At 36.9% G+C, this 23,523-nt stretch overlaps 1 protein-coding gene across 1 annotated transcript; it reads right to left on the reverse strand.

The window, feature by feature from the left end:
- Positions 1–18,914: 18,914 nt before the first annotated feature.
- LOC149540983 (uncharacterized) lies at positions 18,915–20,738 on the reverse strand. Its single transcript, XM_089799776.1, has 2 exons — positions 19,355–20,738; positions 18,915–19,257 (listed from the first exon to the last, which is right to left on the reverse strand). Exons 1-2 carry the CDS (start codon positions 20,675–20,677, stop codon positions 19,228–19,230), a joined length of 1,353 nt encoding a protein of 450 aa, XP_089655902.1. The 5' UTR covers positions 20,678–20,738; the 3' UTR covers positions 18,915–19,227.
- Between the last annotated feature and the right edge of the window lie 2,785 nt (positions 20,739–23,523).

A 23,523-nucleotide genomic window follows, 5' to 3' on the forward strand; every position in this document is an offset into this window, starting at 1 on the left:
GCAACATTTCTAGGTTGTTTAGGAGGAGTCTCTGAGGTAGGAAAATTTATCAATGCTTGTATAGCCTCTCACTCTTTAGGGGTTTTCTCTTCTTCCTTCTCCTCCTTTCTTCTACTTTGATCAATAGTAAGAATGAGAGGAGGTACACCTTGTGTTTGTGCTGTAGGATCAGAAACAATAGTCTATCCTGTTTGTGCTATATTATTGTCTCCTGCACTCGGCTTCTGCACTGTAGTGTCAACTATTCCTGATGTAACTTCTATTGGCATTTGATGTTGACCACTAGTAGCTATAGAGATGATGGAATTTGGTTCTTGTGGTTTCACCTTATCTCTAACTGTGTTTTCTACTAACTTTTGTAAGTCATCCACACTGACCAAAATTGGACTTGTACATAATTTTGCTTGTAGAGTTGTTTGGTCAAGGATCTTAGTGAGATCTTTTGCAGTTAAGGGGTTGATGTTCTGACATGAGGTGTCAACAACATCCTTAATTTTTATGAATTCTGTAGGTGTGGCAGTAGAGTGAGGAGGAATAGGAGGGGGAAGTTGTGTGTCTTTCACACTTTGATCTTCTTCATGCTCACCAGTATCCTTGTCTTCATCTTTCCCTTCCTCCTCTTAAATCTTTTTCTCTACTTCTGTCTTCTCTTCTTTCCTTTTTCTTCTCTCTTCTGGCTGAGTAGTAGCTTCTTCCTTGTATTCTTCTTCAAGAAAATCTTCAACCTTTTTGTACAAATTCTTCCATGTAATGGGCACCCCTGGATGTCCCAAAAAACTAAACCAAATTGCTGAAAGGAATTATGTCAAACAGTTTGCATTCAACTTCTTATTTCTCCGTTTAATGTTTTAAACCCCTTATAATTCTGGAAATCAAACATTTATTGTTTGTTGTGTTTCGTGCATGGAATTGGTATCATACAACATAAACAAGAAAGCAACTACAATGATATGCAAAGTGGAAATGAACTGCTGCTAATAAAATGTTATTTTCAGAATTCATAAAATCAAATACATAGCAGATTTATCAACTCACTAATTACTTCAGCAATATTGTCATAATACTCCAGCCCATGCTTACAAACTTGCTGCTACAATACTTTGTCCTCCAATCAGTCCACTACCTTCATAATACCATTCCCTCCAAGCGGCATAAGCGTCGGACAAGTAGTGAAGAAGATATGAGCAAAATATCAAATTTGCCTGTAGCCGGAAATGCAACTAAACTGCCTGATAATGAAGCCAATAAGAAATAATTCCAAAGGCCAAACCCCAAGAGAATGACGTCTAGAATGTTACAAGAGAGGATAGACGTCCTCAAATGCCAAAAATAAAGCTGCAACTCACACACCAATTTCTTCTCATATTCAACCTGTCTAATGAAGCCACAGATGCTTCCTTTTATTCTATTCCCACGGGTCCGCTCAGCTCATATGGGCAATGTGGGATAAAGATGTGTAATATAAAACATATATTAAAATACCCCTTATGTCTCCCTTGGGTACACATCACCATAAAATAAATATTAAAGTAACACTTTAATATTTTACAATTACATTAGACGTTACTTTAATAAAACTTCAGGCATTAAAATGTATTAGCAATCGAACTCCGAATAATGTGAGTGATAGCTCATCGGAAAGCTCTCACCGAGGAGTATCGAATGCAATCACCAAAATTGACCTACACTGTGTCTTGCCGACTTACTAAAAATAGTAAGTATGCTTGAAACTGAGTAAATCAACTTCGTTTTGGCCCAAACTGGAAATGACTAGGCCAAAACACTCCAAGATCCCATTAAACCCTTCGTTAGCCCTCGAGACCATGTAGAACAAGGTTAACGCACACACACTTGGTCAACTGCTAAAATGGGGACATTACAGTCCGCCCCCCTTGAAATTGCTTGTCCTCAAGCAATCTCAGTCCAGCCTGCTGAATAACCTGCTCACTCTCCCATGTAGAATCTTCCTCCGGCAGGTCTTTCCATCTGACCAAATACTCCTTCACTATCCTGCTTCTAAGCTTCCTCTCTCTGGTATCCAGAATAGCCTCAGGTACTAACACAAGCTTCCCCTCCTCATCCAAAGGGGGTAAATCTGCAGAAGGCACTACACTCTGACCAATGGCTTTCTTAAGCCTAGACACATGAAACACATTGTGCACTCGATTGCCTTCTGGAAGCTCAAGCTCATAGGCGACTTTGCCCACTTTGCGAATCACCCTGTATGGACCATAAAATCTAGGTTTCAACTTTTTAGCTCCGCTCTTCTTGAGCGATGACTGTCTATATGGTTGTAGCCTCAAGTAAACCATATCCCCTACCTCGAAGCTGCGCTCTATTCGGTGCTAATCAGCATATAATTTTTGTTGATTCTGGGCCTGTTGTATATTCTCTTTGAGCACTTTCAGGATGTCGTGACTATCCTGCAATAAGTTTTTGGCTTTGGGCACTCTACTGTCCCCCAAAACTAAATCCATGAAGCTAGGTGCTTCATAACCATAGAGTGCCATGAAAGGAGTCATCTTGATGGACATATGATAAGTGGTGTTATAAAAATACTCTCCCATATGCAACCATCTGATCCAAGCCTTTTGTTGTGTAGTTACATAGTTCCTCAAATATCCTTTTGCCCATTTATTCACAATCTCTGTTTGCCCATCTGTTTGCGGATGATAACTAGTGCTAGGTGTAAGATCTGTACCACACAACCTAAACAACTCTTGCCAAAAAACACTCATAAACTTACTATCCCGGTCGCTGACAATGAATCTGGGCAACCCATGTAACCTGAATATCTCTTTAAAGAAAAGCTCTGCCACCTGTGCTGCTGTGTAAGTGGACAGAATAGCAATGAAGTGAGCAAACTTCGTCAAGCGGTCCACCACCACATAGATGCAATCCCTTCCCTGTACTCATGGTAAACCAGTGATGAAGTCCATCGAAATACTTTCCCATTTCCTATCAGGAATGGGCAAGGGCTGTAATAAACCTGCAGGAAATGTGTGTTCTCCCTTATTCTGTTGACAAACCACACACTCCCTGACATACCTCTGAACATCATCCTTGAGCCCTTTCCATGAAAACCGCTCTCGGATCTGCCTGTAGGTCTTGAAGACCCCCAGATGTCCAGTTGTGGGTGCATCATGAAATGCCTTCAGTATCGCCTCTCTCAAATGTGATGATGGAATCAAATAAACCCTGTCCTGAACTCTGATCAATCCATCTATCACCTCATAGCGATCATCCTGTATGGTACCTGAAATCAATCCAGAAGCCCAAACATCTCCGACATACTCTGCTATAATCCAATCTCTCCAATCTCCTGAAATCTTTGCCAGAGCACATAAGTGAGGTCTCCGAGATAAGGCATCAGCCACCACATTTTTCTTACCTTTGACAAACTCTATGTCAAAGTCATAAGCCTACAATTTAGTCACCCATTTTTGTTGCCAGTCATTAAGATCACGCTGGCTCATGAAGTATTTAATACTCTTGTGATCAGTCTTGATCACAAAACGTCCACCTACCAAATATGATCGAAATTTGGCCAATGCATGCATTATGGCCAACATCTCTCGGTCATAGAGAGAATAACTTTTCTCAACTCCTCGGAGCTTCCTACTCTCAAATGCAATGGGATGCTTCTCCTGCATCAATACTGCTCCAATCCCATCACCAGATGCATCACAATGAAGCTCAAAAGGCTTCGTGAAATCTGGTAGAGCTAGAACTGGACATGAAGACATTACCTGCTTGAAATGCTCAAAACACCTCTGTGTTGCCCCTGTCCACACGAAGGCTCCTTTCCTGGTAAGATCTGTCAAGGGTGTAGCAATCTGTGAGAATCCCTTAACAAACCTCCTATAAAAACCACATAAACCAAAGAATCCCTTAAGCTGTGTAAGGTTTGTGGGAGTAGGCCATTCTACAATAGCTCTAATCTTTTCGGGATCAACCCGAACGCCATCTGTACTAATGATATGCCCCAGGTAAAGGAGCTCAGTCATGCCAAACTCACATTTAGATTCCTTGGCATACAATGAATCTCTCTCCAGAATAGATAACACCTCCTCTAGATGATGTAAGTGCTCCTCCCAGGTCTTACTGAAGACCAAGATGTCATCAAAGAAGATCAAGACAAATCTCCTCATCTGCTTCCTGAATACCTGGTTCATACAACTTTGAAATGTAGCAGGTGCATTGGTTAGACCAAATGGCATAACCATGAACTCAAAGTGGCCATAGTGACATCGGAAGGCTGTTTTCTCAATGTCCTTTGCTCTCATCCTGATCTGATGGTATCCGGATCGCAAATCAATTTTGGTGAAGAAGCATGCCCCATGCAACTCATCAATCAGCTCATCAATCCTAGGAATGGGATACCTATTTTTAATTGTTTTCTTATTCAGTGCCCTCTAATCGATGCACATGCGCATCGTCCCATCCTTCTTCTTTACCAATACTACTGCTGAAGCAAAAGGGCTCTTACTGGGCCTGATATGCCCCATCTCCAACAAATCCTTAATCGCCTTCTCTATCTCATCCTTGTGTTTCTTAGGATGACGATAGGGAGTAATCATAACTGGTTTGGCTCCCTCCTCGAGCTCAATAACATGTTCCATCCCTCTGTCAGGAGGAACCCCATGAGGAATATCGCTAAATACTTTAGCGTGTCTATCGAGTATCTTCTGGACATCTAGTGGATGACTCTTTTCTTGTGGCTCTGGTGAAGTTGGCATAATGTGGCATTCTGCCGCCCACTCTATGTCATCATGACGAAAAAGTCTCTGCATTCTCCTCAAGGACACTATTCTGCAACCTCCATCTAAAAGCCCTCTAAGTACCACAGTTCTCCCCTCATGCTGGAATCTCATCTCCAATTTCGCTAGATTGAGTGTGAACTCAACTAGTGAAGCCATCCATGTCATGCCGAGGATGACATCATAATCTCCCATGTCCACAACATAGAACTCATCCTCCAACTCGTAGCCATCTCCAAACCTGATGCGAAGATTAGATATCTTCCGAGTGCATAATAACTTATCACCGTTAGCCACCATGACTCTAAACCCATCATGCTCCTCTGTCTGTAACCCTCTCTTGGCTACCAACTGTGCATCTATGAAGTTATGTGTAGGCCCAGTGTCAATAAGAGATATCACTTTCTGCCCCTGGATAGTACCCCTGACCTTAAATGTGATTGCCTTTTGGGCCCCTGTCAAGCGTGCCAATGATCTATCATCCTTAGGAATGTTGCTCTCCTCTATAGTGTTACCCTCATCTGAATCGGAGTGCTGATCCTCCCCTTCTGACTCTGACTCTTCTGCTGAAAAATACTCCATTTGATTTGCCTTAGCCTTGAGAGAACATTTATGAGATAAGTCCCAAGGCTCTCTACAATGGAAGCACAGCTTCTTCTTTCAAAGTTCATTCAAGGTTTCATTGTCTAGTCCTTTTGATCCTTCTTTGGGTTTGTTATACTCTTTCTGAAATGATTTTTTGTCTTTGTCCTTGCGGTAGGAAGAATCTGTTGAATGGTTTTTTCCTTTGTATACCGAAGGGGCTAAATCTCGTGCCTTTTTAGTTGCTTCAGCTAACGTGAGTGGATCATGTCCCTTCACCCAACCTCGTAATGGATCAGCAAGACCATCACAAAATAACACCACCAATCTCCTAGGAGAGATATCAGTAACAAGTACAGACAAGCGCTGAAACTCGGCAATGTAAGCATCCACAGAACCTGACTATTTTAACTGTGCTAGCTCCTTGAAATGTAACTCGGGATCCTTAGTGTCAAATCTCCCAATCAATGTTTCAGTGAATTCCTCATAGGATGTAATCTGATTATGCCCCAAAGTCACCATGCCATGATGCCACCATTCATGTGCAATGCCATCCAAGTGCATAGCTGCATACTTGATAGCCTCCTCCTCAGGCATAAGATTTAGCTGCAAGTATGTATCTACCTTCTGCACCCAAGCTCGTGCAGTAATCTTCCCTGAAGCATCATAATAAGGTAAAGAAAGTTTTCCAACTTTCTTCCTCAGCTCAAAGTTTTGATTCCTCCCTCCTGCTTTAGGCATGTGTCTCATCCTCAAGTCCATATAATCTCTAAGAGAAATATCCACCTGAAACTCTGGTCCACTAGCCTCCCAGTCCCTCCTGAACTGATCATGTAACTCGGTAATCTGCGGTTCGTTTACTGGATGAACCGGATCTCTGGGTGGAAAAGTGGGTAGAAGAGGTCTCGAGCTCGCAGTCCGTGCTGGGCGTGCAACGTGTCTAAAGTTATCAGCCTCATTCCCATTATTGTCGTGTCCATTATTACCATTAATGTTATTCTCAGGACCATTGTTGTTGCCTTGGCCTTCATGGTTATTGTTTCCCCCGTTGTTATTGTTTCCCTCGTTGTTATTGTTTCTGTTGTTGGCATCACCTGGATTAATATTGACACCCATCTGTCTAGCCATGAGCTGCAACATCATGTCCATTCGCCTATTCTGCTCCTGCTGCATACGCTGCCCCTGCTCTAATGTATCCAGTAACTGTCAGAATAGTACCTCCTCCTGATCAGGACCAGCATTTCTGCCTCCGCCTAATCCTGTATTCCTGTCATCTTGATCACCCATATTATTGTCCTGATCACAGAATATCTCCTCTGTGTCTGTATGGTTGAATTCAATGTCCCCCTGCACGGATGTACTAGACTATTTGCTTTGCAAGTCTGAAATCCTATTTTGTCTTGCTCTGGTATCGCGAAAATTATAAGACCCCTGTCGCATGCTCAAACATAAATGCTTAGCCTGTATTTTTTACTTACTTTTTCCCTCTATCCGGCTGTTCCAAATTCCCTATAAGACCTCCACAGGATGGCAGGACTTATAGCTCTGATACCACTGTAATGGGCACCCCTGGATGTCCCAAAAAACTAAACCAAATTGCTGAAAGGAATTATGTCAAACAGTTTGCATTCAACTTCTTATTTCTCCGTTTAATGTTTTAAACCCCTTATAATTCCGAAAATCAAACATTTATTGTTTGTTGTGTTTCGTGCATGGAATTGGTATCATACAACATAAACAAGAAAGCAACTACAATGATATGCAAAGTGGAAATGAACTGCTGCTAATAAAATGTTATTTTCAGAATTCATAAAATCAAATACATAGCAGATTTATCAACTCACTAATTACTTCAGCAATATTGTCATAATACTCCATCCCATGCTTACGAACTTGCTGCTACAATACTTTGTCCTCCAATCAGTCCACTGCCTTCATAATACCATTCCCTCCAAGCGGCATAAGCGTCGGACAAGTAGTGAAGAAGATATGAGCAAAATATCAAATCTGCCTGTAGCCGGAAATGAAACTAAACTGCCTAATAATGAAGCCAATAAGAAAGAATTCCAAAGGCCAAACCCCAAGGGAATGACGTCTAGAATGTTACAAGAGAGGATAGACGTCCTCAAATACCGAAAACAAAGCTGCAACTCACACACCAATTTCTTCTCATATTCAACCTGTCTAATGAAGCCACAGATGCTTCCTTTTATTCTATTCCCATGGGTCCGCTCAACTCATATGGGCAATGTGGGATAAAGATGTGTAATATAAAACATATATTAAAATACCCCTTATGTCTCCCTTGGGTACACATCACCATAAAATAAATATTAAAGTAACACTTTAATATTTTACAATTACATTAGACGTTACTTTAATAAAACTTCAGGCATTAAAATGTATTAGCAATCGAACTCCGAATAATGTGAGTGATAGCTCATCGGAAAGCTCTCACCGAGGAGTATCGAATCCAATCACCAAAATTGACCTGCACTGTGTCCTGCCGACTTACTAAAAATAGTAAGTATGCCTGAAACTGAGTAAATCAACTTCGTTTTGGCCCAAACTGGAAATGACTAGGCCAAAACACTCCAAGATCCCATTAAACCCTTCGTTAGCCCTCGGGACCATGTAGAACAAGGCTAACGCACACACACTTGGTCAACTGCTAAAATGGGGACATTACATTCCATGATTTTGTTGTTCTTTGTACAATTTCTTCCATTTTGTTTTGGAGAATGAAGAATGCCCTATACTTAGGTGTAAACCTAGCATTATGCCTTTTGACTGCATTAGCTATTTTCTCCTTAGTCAAATCAGGCAGTATCCTTGCTAGGGTTGATTCTCTCATCTCCTTCTCCATTTTCAAACAAAAGTGCCATCTGTCTTCTACAATTTTAGACAGTACCTTTGGAAATTGTCCATCTAGTTCAAGAGGAGTATACTTGAATTGCGCCATCATTCCATAAACTGATTCTTCTATTCTATTTTTTCCCTCTTTAGTGAACTTATTGAAATCAACTTTATTCATGTTACTTAAGTCTCCATTACCAATCTTTTCACATAATGTATCAACTAAAGACTTAGGAGAATGGTTTACCTTTTCAGATTAATCTTCCTCATAAGTGTCAGGTTGAGCCACATATTTTCTTCTTTTCCTTGGCTCTTCCTATGCCATCTTGATTGTTTTCTTTTTTGTAGCATCCTCTTTAGCTTTTTGTGTGGAGGCCCTCGTTGTAGCTCTGGTTGTTGGCTTTTGGGGTGATGGCATGGTAGTTTTCTTTGGTTTGTGCTGAGCTGGAGGCTATACTGTTGCCTTTCTTTTCTTTGGCTTAGCTTGAGTTAGTGCTTCCTTGGCTTCTTCTTCCTCAACACCTTCCTCCTTATCTTCACCTAGACCTTGAGTTAATTCCATTGGGCCTTGTTCTTGTTCATCCTCATTGTCATCATCAGCTTCTTCATCTTCTTCTCCATCTTCTTCTTCTGCTGCCTCAATTCCTTTACCAAATTTCTTCTTTATTTTCTTCACCATTTTATCTTTCTTCTTAATTACAATAGCAGTCTTTAATTCGATTTCAATCTTGGATTTAACCATATCATCTGTGCCAAAATATTTGGCAAACTTGTCTATTTCCTCTGCAAGCAAAGCAGTGATAGCTACAGATGCTTCATCCACATTTAGTTCATAACCAAATGGCCTTAGCCATCTCACCCTTGGAGTTGCTGCTTGGATATAGGTGAAATCAATATCAACTAGGAAACATATGTCATTGATGTGTTTTTCCACTAAGAAAACTGGTATTCTTACCCTTTACTTCATGGATTTCTTGAAATCCTCAAAATAGCTTGTCATTTGGGCTTCAAAGTTATCACCCATCTGATCAATGAACTCATTGATTTGTGTTATTGCAATTTTGTTAGGGTCCCAATTCACCTTTCCTATAGAAGGAAACTCTTCCATAACATAAAAGAACATACGCATAAGAACTGAACCAAATTTGCATTGAGCACCTTTTGATCTCCTTATAGCTACTAGGTTTTTATTTATTTGTTGCAACGTAAGTTCTGACAAATCATATGTATGATCTTTCTTTACTAGTTTGTATGCTACATCAACAACTATGCATGGCACACTATTCAATCAACTGGATTGGTAGAATTTATGGGCAATGACTCTAACAAAAAATTCAACGAGAGGATCCTGGATGGTGTGAATTGTCATCCCTCTTTTATTCCACTGGGCACGTGTGTTTTTCTCAATAACCTCCTTGGATTCACTGCGCAGGGTCTTAGTCTGATCTAAGGTGGGGAAACTCGTAACCCTATGTACTATCCCTTTTGTAATCTTAACTAGACCTGTTTCCAACCATAAACATCCATTGTGGATTCTGCTTAAAATAATCCATATCCATTCAATTTTGAATACTATAGGATAAACTAGGGCATTGGTCAAACCCTTTCTCTCGACTATCTTGTATTCATCCTTCAAAATCTTATTCTCGTATAGTTTGTCATAGGCTTGGGAAATTTCAAGATCACCTATGGCACCAATTTTACATTTATAATACTTCCTTACATTCTGCACCATAACTACTTTGGATGGAATAATGGATAATGCATCAGCAAGGTCATTTTTGTAGGTGACTTTTGGAATGGGCTTGAATTCAAGTTGTTTGACTTCATTATTGACCAATTGTACTTCATGTCTTTCCTTCCCTTTAGTGGTTCCTGACCCAGATGCCATTGTTTTCCAAACTAGGGTTTTAAAATATAAACAAGCTTTCAAACTCTATGTAGCTCAACACTTGAATGAAATACCTTTGATCGATGAGATTTATGCTTAATCGCTGTTGAAAGAAGTTGACATCTGTTTGGAACACTGGATTCTCTGCTATGAAGTCGCTTTGCTCTTTTCTTCTCCTTTTCTTCTGGTTCGTGATGAAGAAAATTGATTAAAATCATGATAATATACCCTATTTCCATCGCATTATATGCTCAACTGCACACTCGGCTTCCATTGGAGTTATTTGATTTGGCATCTATTATCAACTCGATTGTTGTTAAGAACTCAACATCCACTAGAATTTTACTCGGCTTCCAAAGACAGCTCGGCATCATCATTTAAAATTTTGTCATGGCATCTTGTTTCATGCTTATTTCTTCTTTTTAGTACTTCTTTGTCTTGGGATTGATGTATGATGTAACTTTGCATATCAATCCCATACACCTCTGTTATGCTTAGTTTGATCAAGTGTGATCACTTGACCCATTGAGTGAGGTGATCCCTTCACTTGATGTGTTGCACTCATCTTTCTTCTTCCAAGTCTTATTCATTTGTCTTCTTATTTTCTCAACATCAATCTTTTCTTTTCCTTTGTTGAATTAAGTTTTTGGTGCTTTGGACCTTGTAGGACAGTTTCTGTTGATATGACTAGTTTTCAAGAAGCTGAAACAAGTGGTTTGACTTAGCTACTTGCTATAATTACCTCTAAAGTGTGTCCTTATACAATTTTCAGGAATATGTCCATATTCTTGACAATAATGACAGCTATACCTAGTGTTATAATCCCAATGATAGTGGCTTTCATTCCCTTTTGTTTTTGTTGGTTGATTTGATGTCCACATAGGCTTTGATCTGCATTCAAATGCTCTATGTCCATACTTCTTACAATTATGACAATGTCCATCAAATCTTTGTGACCTTGTGACTTTGGATCTGCAATCTTGTGTCATATGTCCTTGCATGTTGTACTTGTGACAGTAACTCTTGCTTTTGGGTGTGTTTAGCTTATTGATTCTTCTACTTCTGCAAACATTAACAGTATGTCCCTTTTTATTATAGTAATGACAAGTGGCTTTAGAATCCTTACCTTTTTCACTCTTTTGTTCAACATTCTTTGATGATTCCCCTACTTTAGTGCTGTTGTATCCAGGTCCTAATGTATCATGGGCTGATCTTGGGAATTTCATCAACTGTTCAAAGTACTTGATGGCTTCACTTGACTTGTTGAGATTCTCTGCTATTTATTTTTCTCTATTCAATTCATTTTGCAATTATTCATTCTGTATCCTCAAAGTAGAGATCTCAATATCTTTCATATTAAGTTCATGATGAAGGTTCATCATGTGGGCAAGTGTATCCATCTGCATGTTTGAGATCCTTGTTAATTCAATACATTTTTCTTCAAGTCTGTTTGCAAGATTTCTTTTTTCATCTTCCATCATGACTCTATCCTCAACTACTTTTTTCTTTTGTTCAGTGATTTCACATAACATTATGGCCTATGATTCATGTTCCATCTTGAGAGATCTTATCTCATCTGCTCGAACTTTGTTTTTCTCCATCAGTTCTGCTATTGCTGCATCAAACTCTTTAGTGTCTCCATTGGAAAATAGTTTTGTGGTATCAATCTCCTTGTAGTTTATATCATTTTCAACTATGGCTATATCCTTCTTTCTTTTCAAGGATTTTCTCAGTTCCTCCCTGGCTTCCTCTCCTTTGTGTAGAGCCAGTTGCACATCAATCACTTGATTGTTAATAATCTTCCCAAGTTTGAAGACTTCCATATTTAGATCTTTTTCTCCAAGCTATTAGACTTCTCCTTGTGAGAACCTTGCCACTTTGACACCAATTGTTGGAATGTCTTAATGGAAAGAATGCTTCTAAGATGGGGGGGCTGAATTAGAAGTATTATCTTTTGACATATTTTTCTCAAACCCTTAATAACATATTATTGTAAATGAACATGCATGCATATAAACATTAAGCAATTATGAGAAACACATATGCATCATCACATAACCTTTGAGATTTTGGTAACCCAGAAACCCTCCAGGAATAAGAAGGTAAAATTGGGGTGGGGATGATACCCACAAAATCACTGCAGCAATAATGTTTGACCACTTATGATGGTCTACCCTGTTAAAGGCCTGCCTTGTTAAAGCTTTACACTATATCAATAGTGACCTGGTTAAAGGATTTACAAACAATTTACATGAAGTGTTACCCTATTAAAGGATTTATTCACCTATTTAAAGGATCAAAAAAATAGCTGTTAAGCTAACTTATCTCCATAGGGTTTCCTTTCTAATACAATTGCTAGAGAGTATTAGGTATAATAAACCTGATGGCTTACAATCCTTGATTGCTGAATTTGTGCACTTGATTTGCTTTCTCTAATCTTGATTCTATGAAATCTGATGTCTATTCGTATAGCTTGCTTAGTTCTAATCAACTGAATATTTAACTACTACTCTCTTCCTCTAAGTCTTTTACTCTTCACTTTGAACTCCACTAGAGTTTTTCATTCACTCCTTCATCCATCTACTAGATTCAATGAGATTTCATCTTCCTTATAAAGACATTCGAAGACTTAGGGTTAGACATGGATCTACGATCCATATTGAATCTCTGTTTCTCACTCATTCCTTGAACATTTATTATGGGTTGCATGCCTTCTCCATTTTTCTTATTGGCTGCATGTAGATTGCATAGAAGATTCGATCTTATCACTTAAATCTTTCGAGATTCATCATATGTCGGCCATGAAAATGGTTTACATCTGAATTAGTGAAGTTACAAACTTATATGTGCATTCAGTGTTACTCGGCACTTACTAATTCCTGATGCTCGGCATCATCTATGACTCAGCACCTAAATATTACTCGACACTTGTATCATGCTCGGCACCTGAAGTCACTCGGCACTTGATCTTCACTCGGCACCTGATGGATTTCCTGACTCAGCACAAGCTGTGGCTCAACATACATAATGTACTCAGCTTCAATGTAAAAAGTGGTTAAGTTGTATTGGCACTCAAATTTCAAATCCATTTTGAGACTAACATGATTCACATTAAGTCGTAATCAAGCTGTAATAACTAATACATAGTTTAAATAGACATGTTGCAGGGTGGACATGCTTTAAAGACATCAAGGACCCCAAAACCAAATGATGCCATTGGCTTGGAACAAAGAATTTTCTTACTCAAACACTAGCCATTTACACTTTCAGAATAGTACACTTGGATATGAAAATGCTAATCTACCAAAGGTTTGCAAAGTTAAAAGTACCCTAGAAAGTATTAAAAGTACAAGTTATATTCCATTAGTTGGGTATTCCAATGCATTCTTAGGGCAATCTTCAAATGATAAAAATACATTCCGTCAAATTCGTCATAAGATGTCTAATTTTGTCACTATTATCTCCTATTAAACTTGATGGACAACATTGTCATAAGGAGTCAAGCATAATGCAAGTTCCTAGTGAATATGGCATATGTGCAATGAAACCAATATGTTGCTTCTCTATTAACTCAAGTAGTATGATCAAACAATTCGCCTTCATTAATACAAGCATATTTAATCATATTTTCAACCATTCCATACTCACTTCAACTCTTGATTATCATAGGACTCAAATAAAGACATTTCTAAAATTTATAACAATGACATAAATTAGATAAGATTTTAACATAGACACAACACAAATATTTAAATATAAATAAACGTATATTTAAATAAAAAAATGTAATTTTGAAAACTAAAATCACAAAAAAGGAAAAAAGGAAAAACTCTATCCAATGAAATTATAAGACATTTATTTATACATCCAAATTTGATAACATATAGATCAAAAATCCCCTCTTTAATATCAAGTGAAGCGAATGAAAAAAGCCCTTAATCTATAATATTGAATTAGAGAAAAAAATAAGCTTTGTTTCATGATTGGGTATATGGAAATAAACCATACGGGGGAGTCAAGAGTATTCAAAACATCCCCAACTATTATCCATATTACAGTTGGAACATATCATACATTACTACATGACATCTAACACAGAACAACACAATATGCTGTCAGACAATAAAATATATTATATTTCATTCACCATGATCTCAAACGAGTACATAATGCCTTTTTATATGCAAGCATACAATATTCTAGAGAAATCTAGCCTTAGCCGAGAAGACAAAATATCTACAAACTTCTGGAAAATATTACATTTGACTCAAACTTCTGGAAAATACTTTAACCAGCACACCCTAAACCTAAACCTAATGATCTATAAGTATAGTTTACAAAATGAGAGGTCTGGAACTCTCCATGAGAAGACAACAATAAATAAAGTAGTTGGAGTAAGTAAAAGGGCGGAGGAGATTAAAAAGGATACGCTAGAAGCCTACGTCACCAATAGATTAGGAAGCAACTATAAATATATTTTCTTCAAAGGAAAAGAGAAGAAAGGAAATGTTGAAATCCATAGTCAGTCTTTGAAGAAATTGCATTGAATTGGGGTACATAGTTTCATACACAATTCTAGAGGCACTAAAGATTCCACAAAGATGGAAAATGATTTGTATTTATTGTTTAGATTAAATTGTGCTCTATTACATTCACACTATTTATAACCATATTTGAATTTGATTACCTCTTAGATTGAGGGTAATGGTTGAAGGATTACAAATTGTTGAGAATTAATGATTCTCAATTGCTTAGTCTAATATCACGAACTACGTATGTTGCACAAATTACTAAGGTGCAGAACAAATGTTTCAAGTTATATTGATAATGTTTTAGTGTTTAGAACCAAACAAAGAAAAGTGACCAAAAGGGAACGAAGAAAAGAAAAATAATCAAAATCATTCGGCAACTAAGAGTTAAACCAAAGCTATGGAATAAGGCTTCTCCTCCATTGAAGATAAACACAAATAAGGAGAACTATACAACACTCATATCTTATTCACACCAGATTAAAAAGGTTTTTTCCTATCATATTTACCAAACAACTATATAATATTATCAATTTGACGTGGAGAGAGTTCACAATAATGAAAATAAAATAATAAATGACACAATTTACAAGGGAACCATATGGCAGACTCCTCCTAACACTTCTTACTCTTGAACTAGGGCTTTCTCAATCACTTGATTACACACACTTCCAATCCCAACTAACAATGAATTCACCTTCACATGTACATTGTTTAATGTATCCAATCAGCAAATAAACCCCTTGTTTGGGTAGAATCTCTATATTGTTTAATTCTACAAATGCTTGGTTAGTAATATATCATACATGTTAGAATAACTCTTTTCATGAGTATCAGGCCTTCATCCTCATGGGAAGATCTTTATTTCCTTTAAAACCTACTACAACAAATAAATAATTAAAAGAAATCTACTAGTTCTACAATAGGGTAACACCAAACCTATAATAACATGAAACTTATCAACAAAGTACTTGGAATGATGAAGGAAACCTTATTAATGCATTTGTAGAGCCAACCAATCAGTTTGCGGACCACAATATTGAATTTGAGTTGCAAAATATCTAAGTTTTAATATTTTTGTTCACTAGTTCGTACATACCAGTCTTCCAATATTTTCTCTCCCCTTTTACATCAGAGACTCTTTCCAATTTATAAGATACGCTAAAATAACTGATTCCAACCAACTATCATCGTTGAGTTGGGTATTTTAAAATTATTACAAACTAAACTTCCTTCTAAACCAGCCATTACCTTTTTTTATTTAATGTTTGAACTTGAAAAACCATACAATGGTTTTATTAAACATTAAACTCTTTTCTATAACTAAACCTATCTTGAAGATCTAATATTATTTAAGCATCATTATAGGTTCCAAGACTGCCCAATTGATTTGATGACCTTGTTTATACATTCCTTCCTTCTGATTTGTTTTGAGGATCTTTGTGGTCTTTATAATCTTCAATTGTGGCTTGAATATTTGAGGTGCTCCTGCACCATACTCTCCACCATAAAAGGAACTCTTGCCCCAAGAATTGACTTGTGATCCATTGTTCCTTGCTCCCATCTGCTACTGTTGAAGGGTGGAATTATTTCTCAAAGTGATCTACTCCTTCATCCTGGTTCCTGCAGTCACACACCAAGATTTAGATATATAAATATTTGCGTTAGACTATCCTCTTGCTTGATAGCATTGCTATAGCACATTAGACTACTGGAAAGTCTTTATTTGTCTCTGCTCTGTCACCATATCACCTTGATCTATTTGCCCTCTTAGAGGACACTTCATTGCTCCAACCAAAACAAAAGGTTGTTCAACTAGCCCTGCCACCCCTAGATTGTCCTACCTCTTAGCCTGGCATTGCTTCCAACTAGTATCATAATGTGGAGTACCCTGATCTTGGACTGGGATATCTCTACCAAAACACATCAGTATAGTTTCCTTATGACTCCTCACCAATGGATGCAACTTATACTTCACCTTTCCTTGTTGAACTACATATGTATTTTCATAGCCATTATGCATGACTCTCCTTGAACATTGCCAAGATCTTCCCAAAATGAGATGCCCACAAGTCATGTGCATGACATCACATAGTACCTTGTCCCTATAACTCCCAACTGAAAAATCAACCATCACTTGATCCTTAAACAGAAAATTTCGATTCTCATTGACCCAAGTAGCATAATAGGGATTAGCATGTGCAAAAATTTTCAAATTCAATTTCTTAACAACTTCGTAAGATAAAATATTATTACTTGCCCCTGAATTAATTATAAACTTGCATACCTTGCCTTGAATGAGACAATTTGATCTGAATATGCTTGGATCTTTTGGTATTTGATTGCTTCTTCCCATCAGTAAGCACTCTCCTTCTTCTAGAAGAAGTTCAATGGGTTCATTTTGCTCATCCTTTCTGGGCTCTTCATCAACCAAGTTTACTCTTCTCTCTCTACCTTTTTCTTCCTGACATTTAGGACACCAAAACGATTGATGGCCTACTTCATTACAAGTGAAGCATCTCCCTATGAACACTCCACTTCCTCTTCTTCCACCTCTATAACCCCCTCTTGATTCTGAAAATATTTTGTCCTTATCCTTATCATTGCTACTTTGAAAATTAGTAGTACCTCTTCCCCCTCTTCCTCTAATGGAAGATCCACCTCTATTGCTACTCTGTTTTTCTTGTCTCCTTCTTATCTTCTCTTCAGCCCTCAAGGCTAACTGATAACATTCATCAACTGACCTCGAGGTAGGAAGACTAAGTTCATCTTGGATATTGAACCTTAGTCCCCCCATATACCTTGCAATCTTTTCTTCCATGTCTTCATCATGATCCACCCTAATATCAAGCTTTTGAAATTCCTTAGTGTACTTTTGTACATCCATCTCCTTTTGCCTGAAATCTCTCATTTTCTTATACAACTGTACTCTATAATCCTTTGGAAAAAATTTTGCCTTCATTTTTTCCACCGTAGTATACCAAGATGTGATCTTAGGTCTTCCATTCTTCCATCTGTCTGCGTGGATGCAATTCCACCACAACAAAGCATGTCCCTTCAACCTGGACTTCGCTATCTTCACTTTTTCCTTGTCTTCTATCCCTTTACACTCAAAGCAATTTTCCATTGCACCGAACCAATCTATTAGTTCTTCATCATTCATCTTTCCTCCATACACAAGTCTGTCCTTACACTTTTATATTCATTTCTTATGGCTTTTTCCAACTTAGCCATTCTTACTTCCTCAGGGTCCTTTTCTTCTTCTTTGGGTTCTTCTTCATCTTCTTCATCTTTGACTTCTTCATCCAATCTAATGCTCTTATATTTCTTCTCTAGTGCTGACAGCCTCTCCATCATGGACTTTATCAATCTATCTTTTTCAGCATTCTCTTTGTCCCTTTGTTCTAATGATGCCCTTAACTTTTTGTTATCTGCCACTTGTTCTTTCACTATCTTTGCCAACTCCATATTTGTCAATCTTGTAGGAATCTCTTCTTCTCCTTAAGACATGGTTGCTTGATCAACTTGGTACAAGAATCTACTATAGGGTTACTCCTCTCAGGATAGTTCAACTACAAGGGCTCACTAAGGGATTCAAGAACCAACTTCACAAGACCAATTACGCTTCCACAAGACCTTTCCCTCGCTCTGATACCAATTTGATGTGGAGAGAGTTCAGAATAATGAAAATAAAATAATAAATGACACAATTTACAAGGGAACCATATGGCAGACTCCTCCTAGCACTTCTTACTCTTGAACTAGGGCTTTCTCAATCACTTGATTACACACACTTCCAATCCCAACTAACAATGAATTCACCTTCACATGTACATTGTTTAATGTCTCCAATCAACAAATAAACCCCTTGTTTGTATAGAATCTCTATATTATTTAATTCTACATGTGTGTGGTTAGTAATATATCATACATGTTAGAATAACTCTTTTCATGAGTATTAGGCCTTTATCCTCATGGAAAGATCTTCATTTCCTTTAAAACCTACTGCAACAAATAAATAATTAAAAGAAATCTACTGGTTCTGCAATAGGCGTAACAACAAACCTATAATAACATGAAACTTATCAACAAAGTACTTGGAATGATAAAGGAAACCTTATTAATGCATTTGTAGAGCCAACCAATCAGTTTGCGGACCACAATATTGAATTTGAGTTGCAAAATATCTAAGTTTTAATATTGTTGTTCACCAGTCTGTACATACCAGTCTTCCAATATTTTCTCTCCCCTTTTACATCAGAGACTCTTTTCAATTTATAAGACACCCTAAAATAACTGATTCCAACCAACTATCATTGTTGAGCTGGGTATTTTAAAATTATTACAAACTAAACTTCCCCCTAAACTAGTGATTACTTTTTTTATTTAATGTTTGAACTTGAAAAACCATACAATGGTTTTATTAAACATTAAACTCTTTTCTATAACTAAACCTATCTTGAAGATCTAATATTATTTTAGCATCATTATAGGTTCCAAGATTGCCCAATTGATTTGATGACCTTGTTTATACATTCCTTCCTTCTGATTTGTTTTTAGAATCTTTACGGTCCTAATAATCTTCCACTGTGGCTTGAATATTTAGACTTCAACTGTGGCTTGAATATTTGGGGCGCTCCTGCACCACAATTCCAGGAAGACGCGTTACAAATGATGATAATATATACGAAATTTCTCACCCAAAACAAAAAGTAAATTACAAACTTTATGCTAACCATTTTCGCCACTATCTCAACCGCCACTCTGTAATCAATGGCATTTTCGTCCTTACAGTCTTTGGTTTCTTCCTCGTCCACGACGTCCGCTTTAAGCAGAAATCCAAGTTCTCTGCGTCCCTCCTTCGAATTTCTGTACAAACTCTTCACATACTTCTCTCTTCTACTTCTCCTTTCCTGCTCCAAAATCTTCGGCTCAGGGAAAACCCTTGCAATTGCATCCTTGTACCGTTGCTTTGTAGCCTTGCAAATATCTTTGCAACTACTCTTCCAGGCAACAATATGCGACGGCCGGTTGTTCCCACAAATGACACAAATTTGCCCCAGAAAAGCCAAATACCTAATCAAATGTTGGAGAAGACTTTGCACGACATTCTTATTTCTTAGCTCCTCCTCACTTTCCCTCAGGGAAGATTTGATGTAATCTTTCACCAAGTCAGGGAGCAAATAAGCCAACCCCAAGGAGGTCCCGGTTTCGAGCCCCTCCTGAGAACAGACGACTTCCACAGACTCCGTCAAAAACACACGCACAGTGAGGGGGCGGTCGTTGGCCACACCAATTCGCAGAAGCACTTTATCTCCCTCCAAAAACTCATGAACAGCAACCTCAAACTGGAAATTGGGGTTGGGTTTGTCGAAGGTTCGAACCCTGCACCACTGAGCAACATCTCCGTTTTCAACGGCCTTTGCCTGAATCATTCTCATGCTGCATTTCGAACTATCCGGTGGAAAGAAACCGGTCGCCCAGAGCTCATCTGCAACCGTCCTCTTGTCAATCCACCATCCTGATTTCTCGGAGCTCTCACTCTGCTGCCGGCGAACGGAAACAGGGGAGTTCGCTTGGTCAAGAAGAATGGCCGCGGCTGCTTGTGTTGCCCCGTAAAGCACCTCTTTCGCGGACTCGCAAACCGCTACGGTGATCTTCGCGTCCACAACGATCCCCCACCGTTTATCGTTTTCCGCGAAGGAAAATAAACGGGAAAATGCATACAATTTATCCAGCGCTTCGTCTGCTCTGCGCACAGACTCCATGGATGCCTTATACTCTTGAAGCAGAAGCTCAAACTTTGCAGGCAAATTGGCGGCCGCGGCTTCTGATGTAAACAGAGGAGTTTCCGATCGTTTGACATGCATGACATTGAAGGAATATTCGCTAGGGTTTTGCAAGGGTCGGGCTTGAATGGACCACAGCAGGCCTCTCATTCCCAATTCGATTTGTTGTGGTTCAGGAATGAATATCATGTTGCAGTACCGCTGGCAAGACCTTGAATTCCAGCTGGCGATTTCAGTTTGAAGTTTCGATTCGTAGTCATCCTGAGCCATTACAAATGTATTGCTGCCGCTAACGCTTTGCAATTTTTCTCCTACCAATTTGAAATTTTCTCTGATCCTTGAACACCACTGCTATGCCTACTTTGATAGGTTTTTTTTTGTTCATGTTGCCGTGCAGGAAAAGCAATCGCCTTGACCAAAGCCAAGTCATTGTTCAAGCATTTCGACGAATGAGGCTGAAGGCTTGTGTGTTAGTCGTTGTTTCCCGACGACTTCTCGTGCTTGAATTTCAAAGAAATAATCCAAGGAAATTTCGTGGCAAGCTGAAGGAATGAAAAAGGAATGGAGGGCTCAGAGGGCGAGTAGTTCAAGGGGGTGCGGGGCCCACGTGGATTGTGCCTTGTCCTTGTCACCCAAGTGGACAATGAAGTAAATAGCGAAGAACGTTCCTACGTTACAATTTGCCCTCCCAACGCGAACAAACATTTCCCAACAAGGTACGCCGTGTAATGGACGCCCAATAATGATATTTCGTATAGGCACCGGCCACGGTGCCACCGTGCCTTTAACAATTTCCGTCAGTGCCGTTTCCATCTGTGTTGTACCGTCTCCTGTCGTACCTCAGTGATTTCACAATGCTATGGGTAAAGAAAATGCTACCTTTGTTTGTTTGTTTTTATAATTCTTGAAGAATATTTTTTTATATAATGTTTTTTATAATATAATTGTACTATAATTTAATAATATATTAAATATCTCAAATTCATATAAATAAGTTTATATTATTAAAATTTCTAATATTATTATTAAACTTTAAATAAAAATATTATTATTAAAATTTATAATATTATTAATATTTAAACATAAAAAATTATAAATTATTTTTTAAAAATTAAGAATTCTTAGTTTAATAAAGAAAGGTAATATATTAATCTTATCTAATTTTGTATTAAAGAATTCTAATTTAAATATATTAGGTTAATAAAAGATTTGGTTTTTAAGTTTTAAAATTTCAGAGAATTAATTTTCAAAATTTATAAATGATAAACAAAAAAAATCCTAACTAAATAAAATCTATAATTTCTAATCAATAATAAATATTTAATTTTTACTTTTAATTTTTCAAGAAGAAACCAAAAAAATCATAATAATTTAACATTTAATAATAATATCTCTATAAGTATTCTAAAAATATCTCAAAGCATCACTTTGAAACTCAACTATTGAGATAAATGATGGAGTGGTTTTGATATGGAAAGAAAATATTTCAACCTTTTTAAACCTTGAAATTTGCATGCACTTACCACTCAACGAGTCTAAACTTTGACTATTAACAGATTTTTTAAAACAATTTGTATATAATAAATAAACAACCAAAACTAAATAAAGAAAATCTATAATTTTGATGAAGTGAATATTATACTTAAGTTGTTTGTTGGCGTTATAGTTGTGATAATGATATACTCTATAATTTTTGACTCAAACTCATAGTTTTCTTTCCATGTTTTGAAAATATCACTCTTCAATTGATATACACTACCCTATCCCATCCATGTTACTGATATAAACTACCGATTGAGTATGTTGATAAAATGTTACAACTCATTACACTTACAAATGTCATAACTTCGAACTGATTTAAAAAAATAAATGAAATATATTAAATTAATTTGATGTAAAATTATAAAACTTAAAAATCTTATCATTTATTAACCTAATATATTTAAATTAGAATTCTTTAATATAAAATACGATAAGATTAATATATTATCTTTCTTTATTAAACTAAGAATTCTTTTTTTTAAAAAAAAATATTTATTATTTTTTATGTTTAAATATTATATTAAAATTCAAATTATATTATAAAAACATTATATATAATTTAATAATATATTAAATATCTCAAATTCATATAAATCTTTTAATATTATTATTACTAAACTTTAAATCTTATTTGTAATATTTAAACATAAAAAATTATAAATTATTTAATAAATAAAAATAATTCTTAATTTAAATATTAATAATATTAAATTTTTTAATAATATAAACTTATTTATATTAATTTGAGATATTTAATATATTATTAAATTATATTACAATTATATTATAAAAACATTATATATAAAAAATTCTTCAAAAATTATAAAAACAAATAAACAAGGTAAAAGACATTTGCTTTACCCATAACACTGTCAAATCACTAAGGTACGACAAGAGATGATACAACACAGATGGAAATGACACTGACAGAAATTGTTAACGGCATGGTGCAAATAAGTTGCACCGTAGCTGGTGCCTTTCATATAGGCCTGTTTTAGGTGAGAGGGACCACTGATTGAGCACGGTTCAATAGGCTAGTCATCATTCTTTTGTCTTATTATCCATTTGTATTATATATATTGTAATTAATCCATATTTAAATTAAAATATTCAAATGTTTCAAATTAGAATCTGTCTTGTTAATGAGGACAAACCTTTCCCAACTATGTCATGTAATGGATGTCCAAATGACAATATTTCTTATAGGCCTATTTTAAATCTAAATACTTTTTTTGAGGTGGATCTTAAGACTTGGAGGTAAGGCTATCTAGCAGAGGCATAAAGTTTGTAAGCAAATCAAACCATGAAATTTTTGCTAGGTGATAGAGTAGCACGAGTTCATAGATAGATGTATCTATTTTGTCAAATTTTCCTAAGCACAATCTTGATCTCATTAGAGTCTTCCACTCAACAAGATTTCATTCATGGTAGGTTCGTTAGGAACAATTCAACTTTACCACACCAAGGGCCCATTGACAAACCAAACACAATTCTAATACATTGAATTTGCAAAAGTCCAAATAAGAATATTTCTTAAATTCGAGATAAAAATTGCAATATATTGCATTGGCAAA

Source organism: Cupressus sempervirens, chromosome 9 (genome assembly GCF_028749045.1).
Source record: "Cupressus sempervirens isolate cs-2001-9-10 chromosome 9, ASM2874904v1, whole genome shotgun sequence".
Lineage (NCBI taxonomy): Eukaryota > Viridiplantae > Streptophyta > Pinopsida > Cupressales > Cupressaceae > Cupressus > Cupressus sempervirens.

Bases quoted from the DNA above. Each gene is read 5' to 3' on its own strand.
- LOC149540983 (XM_089799776.1), bottom strand. From the start codon at position 20,677: ATGGCTCAGGATGACTACGAATCGAAACTTCAAACTGAAATCGCCAGC. The intron at 19,258-19,354 runs GTTAGCATAAAG...ATTGTGGTGCAG, and splicing joins TTGAGATAGTGGCGAAAATG to GAGCGCCCCAAATATTCAAG.